Raw genomic sequence first — 15445 nt, 5'->3', positions numbered from 1 at the left:
ATCAGAGGTTCCAGAGCCAATAAAGTGTAAGAAGCAAAACTGGGGCACATAAATATATATATATATATATATATATATATATATATATATATTTTATTTTTTTTCTAACATTTTTAAATGGTCTAATTTCCATAAAACATTCAGATTCGATCATCCCTTCAATGAACTCTTGTTGGGTTTCAGGTAATTTATATGTTACAAGTTGGTTGAAAAACATCTGCATTCAAACAGGAATGGCAAATAAAAAATAAAATATTAATTACAAAAAGGAAAAAATAAAATAATATTTATATAATATTTATATTTTCATATATATATATATATATATATATATATATATATATACCTAATGCAAGACTGGCACTGTTACATATTCGCGCTGGTCCTATCTGAACACAGATAGCTCCGCTACAGTCCTCCTTGTGTAATCCACTTACAGCATCACGTAAAACTGTCTGCGTCGGGTCCAGCAGCCTCCTGGCAATTTAAAGGATTCTTCCTGGGTTGAATGAGTCACTGGGTCATCCCGCTGCTTTATGCTTTCCACCGCAGCAGCCGCACACCTCTCCACAGTGGTGACAGGCTCTCAGAGGGAGGTAGCAGCACATACAGGGGGCAATAAACGATAATGTGACTAAAGCCAGCCAGCGCAGGCATAAGTTTTCATCAGAAGTGTCACAGGAGCAAGGGTCAGAGAAGTCTCCTTCTGAATCAGACATGCAATGGTAGAGCATGCTCTCCGCGCAGAGCATACAGCTAACCTGGTAGATGCATCGCCTGATGGGATCCGGAGCGTCCTGGCACTTCCCTCGTCCATTCTCCTCATGGTTGAAGCGCTCCTGACAGTATATGCACCTTGAACGCTCCCCATCCTCTTTCCTCCTCTTTTTAAGAGAGGACATAGGTTGAGTCTTAAACACGCCGGATGATTTTTGCTCTTTAAGAGAGTCTCTACCATTAGCTGGGGAATAAAGATAGTTGCTTTTCTTATTGTCCGCCTTGTTGAAGGAAGCACTTATCTCATGCTCATCCCGCTCTGCATCATTCCTCCATATGTCAGGATGACGATAGTCTGCATAGCGACGTATAATAATGTCACGTGGGTTTATACGCACAATTTCCTCTTCGTCCTGGAAGCTGACATGTCGAAGTGGCTTTAGAGGGACCTGCAGTGGATTAAATAAGATCAGTTACTATCAGACCTGGAGTGAGGCAAAAGCTGGCCACAGGTAGACAGGTATAGCCCCAAAAGCTGGCATACACACTACAATCCAATTGAAAAATATCTTTTAGATTTAAACAGTTTTCTGTTAGGACAATTTCCACTCTCTGCCCTGGTGACCATTGTCACCAAGGCAGTAAGTAGGGGACATTTCTATAACCAAATTTATTTTAACATTCCCCACTCTATCTTTAGATATACTTTTACTGTGTTACACAGAGGGGTGAAGGATCAGAACCCCACAAAGAATGATTTTTAAAAAAACTTAGAAAAGCTCCATATGTGATAACAAGAGCCTCAGTTTATCTGAGCTGCTCATTACCACCCTCTTGCAGAGCAAAAATGGCCCAAAAAAGTGATGTAACAAAGTGACAGCAATACTACCTTGTATCGGGCAGCCTATGGTCCACGAGAATTAAAAAATAACGTATGCCTCCTTTCCACTGAGCGGTACAGTTCAGTACAGTTCGGTACGGTTTGGAACGGTACACCTTGATCAGGCTTGTGTTTCCACCTCTAACAGTACCCTTACATGATAGGTGTGGTGTAGCCGAAAAGTAGTGATCGAGGTCACTTGATAAGCGTGGTGATAGGCATGGTGTATGCCGGAAAGTAGAGAATTCTCGCACGAAAAAGAAAGCTACACAGCGAACAACAATGGAGGAAGTAATGCAGATTTTGTTCTTGCTTCTTGGCATGTGGCTGAAGTGACGATTCTCTGTCAACCAATCAACGTTCTGCAGAGTGTAGCTCCACCCTGTTGGTACGGTACAATTGTGCCTGGTACCCCAACGAAAGGGTCCCAAAAAAAGTGGTACAGTACGGTTCGGAATTAGGGGACCATTCACAACTTTTGACAATGGAAACGGCAAAAATTGCGTACCATACTGAACTGAACCGAACCGTACCGCTCAGTGGAAACGAGGCATAAGGCTAGGTATTTATAGATGTGTTTTCACTGGTGATATCACCGGGCCAAGCAAAACAAGAAACAACTGACTAATATTTTATAAAACAACAGATAAACTAGCATTTGTTCTAGACAAAGCTCTGTGATAGCAGTTAGAGAATATTTTCAGCCTTCTGCCTCAAGGGTCTTCCAACCCGACTCTTGTTCTTCCGCACATATACATTGCAATCTTTATTCATTCCTATGGAAGTGGCATCAAACTTTCATCTCAATAGTTGATGGCCTTTTCGTAGGAATTAATGGTGATTGCAGTACACATTCATGTTAGAAAAAGACAGGGAGACTTTTGAAGTGGTGGCTATATGACTCCCAACAGGCCACATGGAGAAGTGGAGAGAGGTAAGTATAAGACTTGCGAAGGGTGTGTTTTACATACTGATAATGTAAGCCTAAGTTTGGCAAAACTTGCCGTTCGAAAGTCTTTTTTTTTTTATGGCTTAAAAAAAAAAAAAAAATCAAAAATATAAAATAAATTTAGATAAATAATATTGCGAAAAGCAACCAATGGCTAACTGAAGTAGCATTCAAGGAAGGTTGACAACATTACTGCCAACTGTATGCCAGTGGTCATTATCAGACTGCAAAAGGGAGTCAAACAGCATCTCCAAGTAAGAAATGCTGCAACAGATTTACAAAAAAATATTTGTATAAGAACATTTTTTTATAGTAGGACAGTATGCCAAACATACTTAAGGATAGGTTTACCTTTGAAACATGTTACAATTTCTATCCGTATTTAGGGTGGAACATGTAACATGTTCCAGCTCCTGCCTGCTCTCCTTCAACTCCCCATCTCCCTGTGACAACAGCAAGGGAAAATGTAAAAACAGCTGTCAAAATTTAAAAACAGTACAGCCATGTGGGACTCCGTGGCCGATGGCTTGTAGTTCTCAAGCTAGTGAGCCCTCTCATGATCCAATTATTCTTTCTTCCATTCAGTAACTGTATGCCCGTGTCAGAAGTACGGGCAGACAGTGTACTGAGGGTCTGCAGACCCAGGCATTGCACCTGCAATCTGCTGATCCCGGGGGCAATGTCTTAATGTGCAAATAATAAATGCAAATTACGGTATCTAAAAAAAGATGTGCATTTATTATTTTTTTTTTTTTTTTTATCAAAGATGAACTTAGCCTTTAAAAAAAAAAAAAAAAAATTTTAGTTTTTTGCTTAACGCTCAGTTTTCACATTGTGTTATTTAAGCAGTTTGCACGTTTAGTCTCACCTGGCTGGGCATATAGGCTCTCCTGGTATTGAGGTTTTGGAACGGAGAGGGCCTGATGGCAGAACTGCGGTATAGCTCTTCAGTTGGGATGGATTCACGACGGAAAAAAGAGTCATTGTTCTGTATGCTGCAATGATCTTCTTTGTTCATCTAAAGAGGAGACAGACATAGATCCATTATCTTTATATGTGTAGTGTATGAACATGCAGGCTTAGAGCAACAGAAATACACATGTAACATGAAATAGTAGAAGGTTGTATGATAATCACTGTGATCATTGGAACGCTACATATCTAATAACAGAACATGCACTCTTAGTTTGCCATGCATGGACACAAACAATATCTGATTTGGTGATTCCACACACCTATTATGAAGTATACTTCTGATACTTGCAGATCGACTTGGACTTTGACTTAGGTTTGCAAGTTTGTTTGGTATCCCAGGATGGTGTGCATTGTTGGGTCCCTTATAATTAATGTCTGTGGAAATTACAGAATCTCAAACTGATGTAAGAGCTGACTTGTTTGACCAAGTCCATGTCACATAAGCAACTTTGTAGCAGCTACACATCTTTCTGTCTATTTTCCCTGGTAAAGAGAGGCCCGGAGTAAAGGAGAGAAGAGACATGGACGGAGGGTTGGCATGACAGGGGTTAAAGGGGTTTGGGACAAGGAGGAGTTTTTAGCCCAGTACTATAGTAAATATAAGTGTCGGGACTTTTAATTGGTTTTTTGGCCAGGAAGGGGTGGAGCTACAGGGAGAGGTCAAGCTAGGGGCCTCAGGAAGTCTTCAGTCGGAGGAAAGCTGCATTGGAGAATATTTCTCACCCTTCCTCCCATTTTCTTGTTTTTCTGACTTTTGGTTTTGTGGTCCGCTGCCCTTGTTTTTGTTTTAACAGAGGCTTTCTTCTTTTGGGGTGTTTCTTTTTCATGGCAGCAAGAGGGGTAAAGGTCCTGGTAGGTTAGTATGGTTCAAACTTATACTTGGTAGGGACCCGTCTGAGGTACGGCTCCCAGATGGTGCAAACTTATACTTGGTAGGGACCCGTCTGAGGTACGGCTCCCTGATGGTGCAAACGTATACTTGGTAGGGACCCGTCTGAGGTATGGCTCCCTGATGGTGCAAACTTATACTTGGTAGGGACCCGTCTGAGGTACGGCTCCCAGTAGTTGGTATGTTGGTACCTGCGACTGGTTGTCTCCGAGCCGGTGCTGTGGCGGCTAGAGGCCTAATTAAGTCGGACGCAGGTACCTCCTTCTTTGATGCCTACCGGGACCTTGAGGCTCCAGTAAAAAACTGGGTTTAACGTGTTATTTACCTGTTATGTATACAGTTTGTTAATAAAAGGCTGCTATGGCCATTTAACTCCAACCTGTGGTCATGTGGTTATTTATAATGGAGGAGGAGAGTGATAGTCAGAGCAGAACGGAGACAAATCATCTTTAATCCCCTAGTCATGTGCAGCTATAGACAGAGTTCTTGATTTATTTGGCTACAATGCTTGATATAAGAGGGCAGGGGAGGCAAGAAGTTGGTGACCCAACAACCATGTCTCCAAACAGTATTCTTCAATATCTCCAATACTGTTTGGAGACATGGTTGTTGGGTCACCAACTTCCTGCCTCTCCATCCCTCTTCTATCATATCAATGATGGGATGTGTGTACTGGCAATTGAAGTTTACCTTTAGTGGCTCTCCCCAATATATGACTACAAGGCTTGTCTAGGCAGCAACACATTACTGGTGTGCCATGGTCATCAGCTGAACTGGGTAACTACTGAACATGGAGATTCCATAGCTCCATATGCTCCAAAAAATCAAGCGCTCAGAGACAGGGCTACAAATTGTTTGGAATTTTATCAACACAGACCTTTTGTTGACTGTAATTCTTTTTCCAAGCAACAAAAGAAATGTGAACATTTAAGTAGCTGCTACAAAATGACTTGTGTGACATGTGCCCAAGAGTACTGGTCCTTTTTCTGTATAACATAGTCTGCTATGAACTGCATATGAGCAAGACTCCTGCGATGGGGATGCTGACAATTTCAACTTAAGGCCCGTACACACGTACCGATCGTCGGCATACAAACGTCGGTGGACGAAGGATCTGCCGATTGTACGCGTGTTAGTATGGTGCCTCCGACAGATGTCTGCGCACAATCCGCGGACAAAAGTCTTTCTTGCAAACATGAAAATATTTGTATGCCGACACCAGAACGGACGATTGTTCGCCTGTCAGTACACAATTCGGCCGACAGACCGCAGATTTGCAAGACTGGGCATGCTCAGAAAATAGAAAACACAGGGAAAGTTAACCATTACATGACATCACTTCTGCAGTCGGCGGACAAAATTCTTGTGCTGTCCTTGTGCTGTCTTTGCACTTTTCAGCAGACACCGACATCCCGGGGAGAAAAGAGGAACATTTGTAAGCCGACCATCGGTACGTGTGTACGGGGCTTTAGGTATTAGTCGTTTTTTAAAACTGTGCTCTGTTAGTGAATAAGGGAGTAAGTGCATCAACTGTTCTCAAAAACAATGGCTGCCGCTATACTGTGCAAAAGTTTTAGGCGAGTGTGAAGAAATACTGTAGAGTAAGAATGCTTTTAAAAATCTATATTTTATTGGTTAATTTTTATAAATTCACAAAATGAGCAAACAGAATAAAAATTGAAATCGATTCAATATTTGGTGTGACTACCCTTTGGCTTCAAACTAGCATCAATTCTTAGACTTTAATTTTGCACACTTGTACAAAGTTGGGAATTTTGCAGAGGGAAAGAGGAAACCGCTCAGGTCCTGCTTTGTCCAGTGATGTCCAAGAGTGTCTCAGCCATCTGAAATTCTCCCTCCAGATTGGCTGAGACACAGCAGTAGCACCACTGTCAATCAAACTCAGCTAGCAAATCAGAAGAGAGGAGGGGTGGGGCTCCATGTCTGAGTAAGCACAGGGTGCTGTGATTTGGCTCCAGTGCCCCCATAGTAAGCTGCTTGGTGTGGGGGCACTCAAAAGGAGGGAGAGGCCAGGAGAGTAGAAGAGGGACCAGAGAGGAGCAGGATCCAGGCTACTCTGTGCAAGTTCACTGCGACAGAGCAGGTAAGTATAACATGTAGGTATAACACAAATAAAGGCAGATACTTATTCTTCATGCCATACCATCAGGAAGGCCGATGATTGACCCCAAATTTGTTCTTCAGCAGGACAACAACCTCAAACATACAGCCAATGTAATTAAGAACTATCTTCAGTGTAAAGAACAAGGAGTCTTGGAAGTGATGACTGAGTGACTGTGGTCCCCACAGAGCTTTGATCTCAACATCATTCAGTCTGTCTGGGATTAGGAGACAGATGGATTTGAAGCAGCATACATCCACAGAAGATCTTTGGTTAGTTCTCCAAGATGTTTAAAACAACCTACCCGCAGAGTTCCTTCAAAAACTGTGTGCAAGTGTACCTAGAAGAATTGATGTTGTTTTGAGGGCAAAGGGGTGGTCACACCAAATAATGATTTGATTTGGATTTTTCTTCTATTTTAATAATTGATAAAAGTAAACTATTAACTCTTCTGTTTCTGAAAGCACCCGTAATTCACAGCGTTTTTCACACCAGCCTAAAACTTTTGCACAGTAATGTAAATTCATCTATCTGATCAGCTCTCTCTACACAACACACAAAATAAAAAAATTGGAGATATAAGAAGTAAGTGGATTTGCCCTTTAAATGTGTTTCAAAAAAATCTTCTTCCCTTGCTGTACCCATTTCTGTGCCCCTTGGTGTGTCTACCCACTGGGGGAGATTTACTAGAGCTGGAATGTGCATAATCTGGTGCAGCTCTGCAAAGAAACCAATAAGCTTCTAGGTTTTATTGTCAAAGTCTAAAATGGTTGTAAACGTCGCACATGAAATATGAACAAAGCATATCCTTCTATAGTGTGTACCTGTCTCAAAAGCATTAAGTGTCGTTTCTCTCTGCTGCTTTGTTCCTCTGCTATCAACATGAATCACTTCTGACAAGTTTTCCTGACAGAAAAGAGGTGACAGATGAGGGACCTCCAGCACAGTCTGTGACAATTTTAGCCTTGTTCCCGTGTGCTGTGTGAAAAGGGGGTGTGTCCCTTCCCTCCAATTAGCTCTCAGAGATCTCCTGACTGAGCTCTACAGTGTGTAATTCATCTCTCCACCCCTGTTTTCTGAAAGCTCAGACAAGCTTTATAAATTATGGACTTTGAACAGATGTAGAGAATAGAGGTCTGCAGATAAACATGTAAAACTTATCTAGGAGGATTTGTTTCATCTCTGTGTATCACCCGAGGCCAGTTACTTCACTGGGTATATGTAAAGGTTTACAACCACGTTCATTGAACACGCTGATGTTAGAAGCTGATTAGCTACCATGCACAGCTGCCCCAGACTCTGAATGCTCCAGTTTTAGTAAATCCCATCCATTGCCACTTCCCACACCAGGAATCACTAACGATAAGTCTAATTTTTTTTTTTTTACTATTTCTACTATGGATGTACTGGTAAAATTGATAATGAAGTATTGTTTAGTCTTCCTGCCAAAAACTGAATCCTCATCTGTGTGAAAACAGTGGGTGCACATTCAGGCCTACAGTCATACAACTGTATTCCCACTGGTCTGTAAAACACTCAGGACAGATCCAAAATATGGCTAATCTACTCTTTTCATGTTCATGTTGGGTAACAGCAATGACATTATGTTTGAAACCACCATCAGATTAAACACTGTGAGACTGAATCACCAAGCAGTGATATGTGATAATGCATGCTTAAAGTGGCATATTGAGTGATACTATTGTGTACAATACCACTTGATCATCAAAGTGGGAAAAAAGGTCCTATAACCTTCAAATTTTCTCTTTAATGCCCAATTCATAAAGCTTGTTTAAACCAAATGCATTCCCCTTCCATCAAAAGACGCTTGGGTGCCACAGCGCTAAAAAAAACACTATGTCACCTAACGCTCCAATCCACACCTGCAGATGAGAACACCAAAAAAATAAAGTAAAATCCTATGGATTAAGGCTAGTTGTTGTAATGAGTGGCCACAGATGAAAAACTAAATTGTGTGGGTGCCCTCTAACCACACACAATACCTTGGTGCACTATTTCTCTTACTGACACCAACAACTGGGCATTATTCCTCCCACTGATACTAAATGTGGGGAACATTTCTTTCACTGACACCAACAATAAGACACTATTTCTCCCACAACACCAATAATGGGATGCTATTCCTCCCACTACACCAACTATGGGACACTATTCCTCTCAAAACAACAATAATGGGACACTATTTCTCCCACAATATCAACAATGGGACACTATTCCTCCCACAACACCAACATTGGGACACTTTTCCTCTTACTGGCACCAATGATGGGGAACTATTCCTCCCACTGACACCAACGATTGGGCACTTGTCCCACTAATACGAAAGATGGCATTGTTCACTCTCACTGACGCCAGGCCATTTTCTACTTCCAATGGCCACAGTCTGGCCCCCCTAAAGACTCTATTGTGATTGAAACACAATAAACTGGCCCTTTGTTTAGAATGTTTGGAGACCCCTGGTGTATGTAAACACTTTATTAAAAGCTAATATTGTACTCACAATAAAGGTACATCACAGGTGGAAAATATTCATGAAGAACCATATGCTCGCCTGGTGTGAGGCAACATCAAGTCTGTCCAGGGGCATGTGAACAAACAAGATGCAGCACCTGGGGAAGCCAGCCTCTGTGTGGGAAACCCAAAAGGAACAGCTAGATACGGGAGCCAGTCCTGAGATAATGGGTCCACCTCCAACATCACTTCTGAGAACATGCGCACAGGACTTCTAAGGGAATTGTGATGAGCGCGTAGGATCCGGCGTGCTGACGTCGCCATGCAACCCGGAAGGACGGGCTTTACTGTGAGCCGGCCGGCTTTTCATTTTTATGCACAATATTTTCCTGCTAAATGTGAGTTTGATTTTTATTATTTTAATAAAATGTTGATGGTATAACATTATGGAGCCCTTTTTTATTTTTATATGATATTACTGGAGTCAACAATAAGGACTAATGTCTAGGAACATCGCTACTTATGTGTCACACACCATCAGTGGCCCTTATCGTTTTGGGCGAGGAGCGTGATCCTTTATGAGAAGCAGGTATACGAGTATTTGCTATACAGGCTTAATTCCTTTTGTTCTCTGGTAAGCTCATATGCATGTCTGACTGATTGGAGCACCGTGGTGGAAACCAGTATCACTGCTATTTTCACTTCTATTCACTTATTATTCATCACCTTGGGATCTTCATTGATTTTGGACTTTACAATAATTTAAGATAGATATACATATGGACTCATTTGTTTCATCACTTTTGATTTTCTTTGTTTCTAACATTTGCAGCACTTGATATATATATATTTGTGATTCATTGCAATTCATTTGTATATTGATGGGCACAGTTTTCAATAACACTTTTTGTATTTTTGGAGACAGTTAATTGTCTCTCTTCAGATTAGCGCAGCTTTATTTTTTTTTCTTTTCAATAGGAAAGAAATGCCTCTTGATGAATTTATCACTTTTGGATAGATTTTCTTGTGATATAACTGTATATTATAATAGTACTGTATATATTAGTCCTGTGGATACAGTTTTTTTTTCCTTTGTAAGCCATTAGACTACTGAGTGTGCTTTCTAATATCTTTTTAAAATGTTTACAATAGTGCATTATTGACATGTGGCCCCTTTAAAATCGGATCTAATGTAAAAATATTTAACAGCGTGTGGGTAGCCGTGTAAGCAGGCTGACAAAAAGGAGGCTTCCCCAAAACACGTTGTGTGTGCATGCTCTCCGAGATGACACTGGACAGAGGTGGATCCATCGGCTCAGGATCGACTCCTGTGGCTGGCTGCTCCTTCTGGGTTACTGTTTCCCACACGGAGGCAGGCATTCCCAGTGCTGCATCTTGCTTGTGCACATGCCTCTGGCCAGGGCCCCAGGACAGATTTTTTGTTGTCTCTGAACATCTGGGCATATGGTCCTTGTGAATATTTTCCACTTGTGATGTCTCTTACATAAAGCGTACTGCACTAAGCCTCTCCATTTCCCTGCTTTGTTTTCTACAAAGCTTATTTACTAGGTGTAAAAATTGGATTTTTGTCTTACCATAAAATCCATTTCTCTAATGTTCATTGATGGACATAGCTCTTCATTTTCTTGACCGTAGGGTTATACTGCCCCCTACAGGAGTAGGACACTAGGCAGAGAAAAAGCTTGAACACGCCTATGGGGCAGTCCCTGGGGGTATACTCCCACTTCCTGCTATAGGTATTCAGTTTTGTAACAAGCAGTGTCAGAAGTAAAAAACCCAACTCTATAGAGGGGTGGATGCTGTGTCCATCAATGAACATCAGACAAATAGATTTTAAGGTAAGACAAAAATCCCAATTTCTCTTTTGTTCATTGAAGGACACAGCTCCTCATCTTCTTGACTGTAGGGACGTTACAAAGCAGTGTCAAACATGAGGGGTGGGAGCAGCAGAAAAAACAAACTTCCCCAAGGCTAAACATAGCCAACAAGGTAACTTGGAGCTCAACTGTCAACAACTGGAGTTCACCTGAAAAAACACCCTCAAAGAGGACAAGTCCTCTAAACAGCAGCCTGCAAAACCTTGTGGCCGAAAGAAGCATCCACAGATGCTAACACATCCACTTTATAAAACTTTGTGAATGTGTGTACAGATAATCAGGTAGCCGCCTGCAAACCTGCATCACTGGTGCCGGATGACAGAAGGCCAGGAGGCACTAAGCGCCTGAGTAGAGTGCTCCTTGAAAGGGAAAGGAGGAACCTGACCCTTAATAGAATAAGCCTGAACCATAGTCTGTCTGATCCATCTGGAAATGGTCACAGCAGAAGCAGCCAGCCCCTTGCGAGGTCCATCCGTGAGGACAAATAGTGAGTCTGATTTCCTAAAAGACTCCCTAGCTGCCAGATACACCCTTTACACCCGAACCACATCCAGGGAGTGCAAGGCAACTTCCTTAGGATGTTTAGGCTTGGGACCAAGGGAGGGCAACACAATGTCTTTATTTAGATAAAAGTCAGAGATGACCTTCAGAAGGAACAACGGACATGGACGCAGAACCACCTTATCCCTGTGAACCACCAGGTAAGGTGAGCGACAAGACAACGCCGCCAGTTCAGACACCCTGTGCGCCAAGGTAATGGCCACCAAAAAAGGCCACTTCTGAGACAACAGAAGCAGGGGAATCTCTGGAATATTTTCAAAGGGAGGCTTCTGGAGAACTGACAACACCAAATTGAGGTCCCACGGTGGCAATGGAGACCGCACTGGAGGAACCAGGTGTCTCACGCCCTGGGGAAAAGTACGCACCAAGGAGTGTGTGGCCAATGGGTGTTGAAAGAAAACCAAGACCTACCCCTTGATGGCACTCAAGACCAAGTGCTGCACACCCCCTCATTGGAGGAAAGTCAAGATCTGAGCCCCCGAAAAGGAACAAGGGTGAACCCGGAGGGATTCACACCATGCAATGTACGTCTTCCATGTACGATGGTAAATCTTCCTAGAAGATGATTTTCTAGCTTTTAACAGCGTAGGAATCACGGAGTCAGACAACCCTTTGTCCTTCAGCACCTGGTTTTCAACAGCCAAGTCGTCAAAGCCAGTGACTGTAAATCAGGATTAAAGATTGGCCCTTGGGACATCAGATCTTCCCTGAGAGGGAGTCTCCAGGGAGCATCGGCGACCAGCCGTACCAGATCTGCGTACCAAGACCGGCGAGGCCAGTCTGGAGCCACTAGGATGACCAGAATCCCTTCTGCCTCAATCCTGCGTAGTAGTCTCGGCAGAAGCTGGAGAGGAGAAAAGGCGTAAATCAGACGATACTGACTCCAAGGAGCCACTAAAGCGCCTGCAGCGACAGCTAGAGGATCCCGAGACTGTGCCACAAACCTCTGAACCTTCCTCTGGAGGCGAGAAGCCAACAGATCCACCTCTGGAGTACCCCACCAGAGACACAACTGATGAAACACCTCCGGCTGAAGAGACCATTCTCCCTGGTCTAATGCCTGTCGACTGAGATAGTCCGCTTGCCAATTTTCCACCCCTGGAATGTGCACAGCAGAGAGGGCTGGAACGAATCATTCTGTCTACTTTAGAATGCTGGCTACTTTCCGAGCTACCAGGACATTTCTTGTGCCCCCTTGGTGATGGACATAGGCCACGGCCGTGGCATTATCTGATTGAATCACCGCACCGGACACCCCTAGAGAAGACTTGTCCAATGATCCAGACAAAGTCTGATCGCTCAGAGCTCCAGTACATTGATCGGAAGTCTGGACCCTTCCTGAGACCAGACCCTCTGAGCACAATCTGTCCTGAGGACGCCTCCCCACCCAGACAGGAGCATGCAATTCTAAAGAGACGACAGTCTGCTGGTCAGCAAAAGTCAAATTGCCTTCTGCAACTTTTGCAGAAACACTCTGGATGAGTCCAGAGTCAGACCCAGATAGAATAGGCTTGTGGATGGAACCAGGGGAGACTTCTGAAGATTCAGAATCCAACCGGACTCCCCAGAATTTGCAGAGTATTTTCCAAGTTGTCCAAGAAGGCAGACGAAGACTCTGCTCTTAAAAGCAGATCGTTCAGGTACCCAGTAATGCTAGAACCACGGCCAACACTATCGTGAAGACCCGAGGAGGGAGAAGCGGGTAATGCCACAAATTGATAATGCTCCTCACTCACGGCAAAGTGGAGGAAACATTGATGGGCAACACATTGGGTTGTGAAGGTAGGCATCCTTGATGTCGACCGAGGCAAGGGAATCCCCCTGACGTAGGGATGCCATAACTGTGCGCATGGACTCCATTCGGAACTTCTGTAACCGCACAAAGCGGTTTAGCGCCTTGAGGTCCAGTATTGGGAGCACCTTGCCCTCCTTCCTGGGAACTGTACACAGGTTTGAGTAAAAACCTTGAAAACTTTACAACTTTAGAGCCAGAACAATCACCTCTTGAAGTAACAAATCTTGCACCACCCCATAGAGATCCTTTAAGCATTCTGGGGATAAGTGCAGGTTGGAAGGGAAGAACCTTTCCTGAGGATATGATCGAAACTCGATCTTGTAGCCGAAGTGAATGACTCGTGGACCCACTTGTCCTGGATCAGGGAGGTCCACCGATCCGGAAAGCAGTGAAGACGTCCCCCCACCCCAAATACGGGTGAGGGTGCCCCTTCATGCGGAGGAATTTTTGTCTGCGGGTCTAGCAGCACCTGCTCGTGTTTTGCCCGACAAAGACTTTTTGGAACCCCCAGTGGAGGCTCGAAAGGGCTTGGATCTCTTGTCTTGAGACCCCGCGGGACGAAAAAGTCACTTGTGAGCCGAAAAGGAGGGTCCCCGTCCAAGGTTAAATGGACTCTTTAACCTTGGAAGCCTAAGGAAGAAGAGTACCCTTTCCCCCTGTGAGGCCCTTGATGTCATGCAAGGAAGCTCCAAACAGGCAATCCCCCACGAATGGAAAATCAGACAAGGCCTTCTCAGAAGCCTGGTCCACAGACCAGCATTTCAGCCAGATAATGTGCCGCAGAACCACTGCTGAGACAGATAGTCTAGAAAGCAGGGGGCGGAATCCAAAGACAAACTGTAGCCCTTGGACCAACTGATCCACCAGCTTCACCAAGGCAGGGGGGAGCAGCTTCTCCTCCATAGGTGTGTTCAAGCTTTTTCTCTGCCTAGTGTCCTACTCCTGTAGGGGGCAGTGTAACCCTAAGGTCAAGAAGATGAAGAGCTGTGTCCGTCAATGAACGAAAGAGAAAACTAAATTTGCATGTTAAAGACTAACTCCAGCCAAAGCTATTTTTCCATTTTCAGCAGCATACGAAAAGGTTTGGACCTTAGATTTATATTGCTTTGGGGGAGACTGATGGGACAGGAAATGAGTGGATGCCAACAGTGATGCAGATGGTGAAAAACAACTTTTAATAGAACTTAGAAGAGTTACAACCTACCAAAAGTATTTATTGTTGCAAGGTTTTTCATTGGGGCTACCTGGGGCTTCCTAATTTTGGGCAGGCTATAGTTAAAGCACAGCCCCCCCCCCCCCCTAACTTTCTTCTGGTAAGTTAGGGTAGTCCCAGCTGGGTACAGTTATAAGGATGCAAGAATTTCTGGCTAGGAGATTCCCTAAGCTCCCTGCTTATATCTCTGTGGCCGTTTTCACACATGGTGACCCACAGTTTGTTTAGTGTGACGCTCAGTAGTGTCGGTGATGCTGCACCCACTGCAGGAGTGCCAGCAAGGGATGGAGCTCGTCCCAGCTAATGTAGTCACTGGAAGGAAGAGAGGAAAGATCCCTGGTGCCGCACATCTATGGAGTCCTATGGTGGTATAAGAGACTTTTTTGGTGCCTCCTGATTAATTGTTCCATACCCCCTGCACTAGTGTCTGTGTGTGTGAGACTGTCACTATCCAGTAGGGATGCAATCATGTTGACAATTCTTGCAATGATAGTCTGATATTGCTCAGTGAGCAAAACACATGATGGATATCCCAACTTGGATGGAGGAAAGTTACGTCTCACTCCACAGTGGAGGAGTTCATGGGCCCAGTTTGTGCCTATTTTTTATTTTGATAATAATGTTGTTATTTGGTGACAGGTGGAGGGTAGATACATTGTATTATGTTTTTCTAATAAAGTATTGGAGTCCAATAAATTATTTCAATTCTGATACTTCTGGGGTCACTTTATACCTTCTCTTCTGGGAGATTCTCCCATTTTTTTACATGCCCACCAATGCATTTCACCCCAACCCCGATTCTTAGTCATGGGGATCATCCCCTTGACTAAGCTCCAAGGGGGTGGAGTGAAACACGTTGGGGGCATGGCCTGGCGGGAGCCCAGGCTGAGGTTGTCTCTATCTTTCCTACCACCATAGGACTACATAGATGTGCGGCACCAGGGATTTTTTCTCTCTTCCTTCCAGGCCCTTTA

General features: G+C 43.7%; 1 protein-coding gene across 1 annotated transcript in view; it reads right to left on the bottom strand.

Annotated features, from left to right (window-relative positions):
• Nucleotides 1-322: 322 nt before the first annotated feature.
• The window catches only part of SPRED1 (sprouty related EVH1 domain containing 1), a 129294-nt gene continuing 114171 nt past the window's right edge, over nucleotides 323-15445 (bottom strand). The window contains exons 5-6 of the mRNA XM_082242596.1: nucleotides 3415-3564; nucleotides 323-1166 (exon numbers count right to left, since the gene is read on the bottom strand). Coding sequence (XP_082098722.1) covers nucleotides 522-1166; nucleotides 3415-3564 — 795 coding nt within the window. The 3' untranslated portion in view covers nucleotides 323-521. The remainder of the gene's footprint in view (nucleotides 1167-3414; nucleotides 3565-15445) is intronic.

This window comes from Pelophylax lessonae (assembly GCF_965119305.1).
Source record: "Pelophylax lessonae genome assembly, chromosome: 13".
NCBI classification, from domain to species: Eukaryota; Metazoa; Chordata; class Amphibia; order Anura; family Ranidae; genus Pelophylax; species Pelophylax lessonae.
Note: the sequence above shows the minus strand (reverse complement) of the source record. Positions and strands in the feature narration are given on the sequence as shown.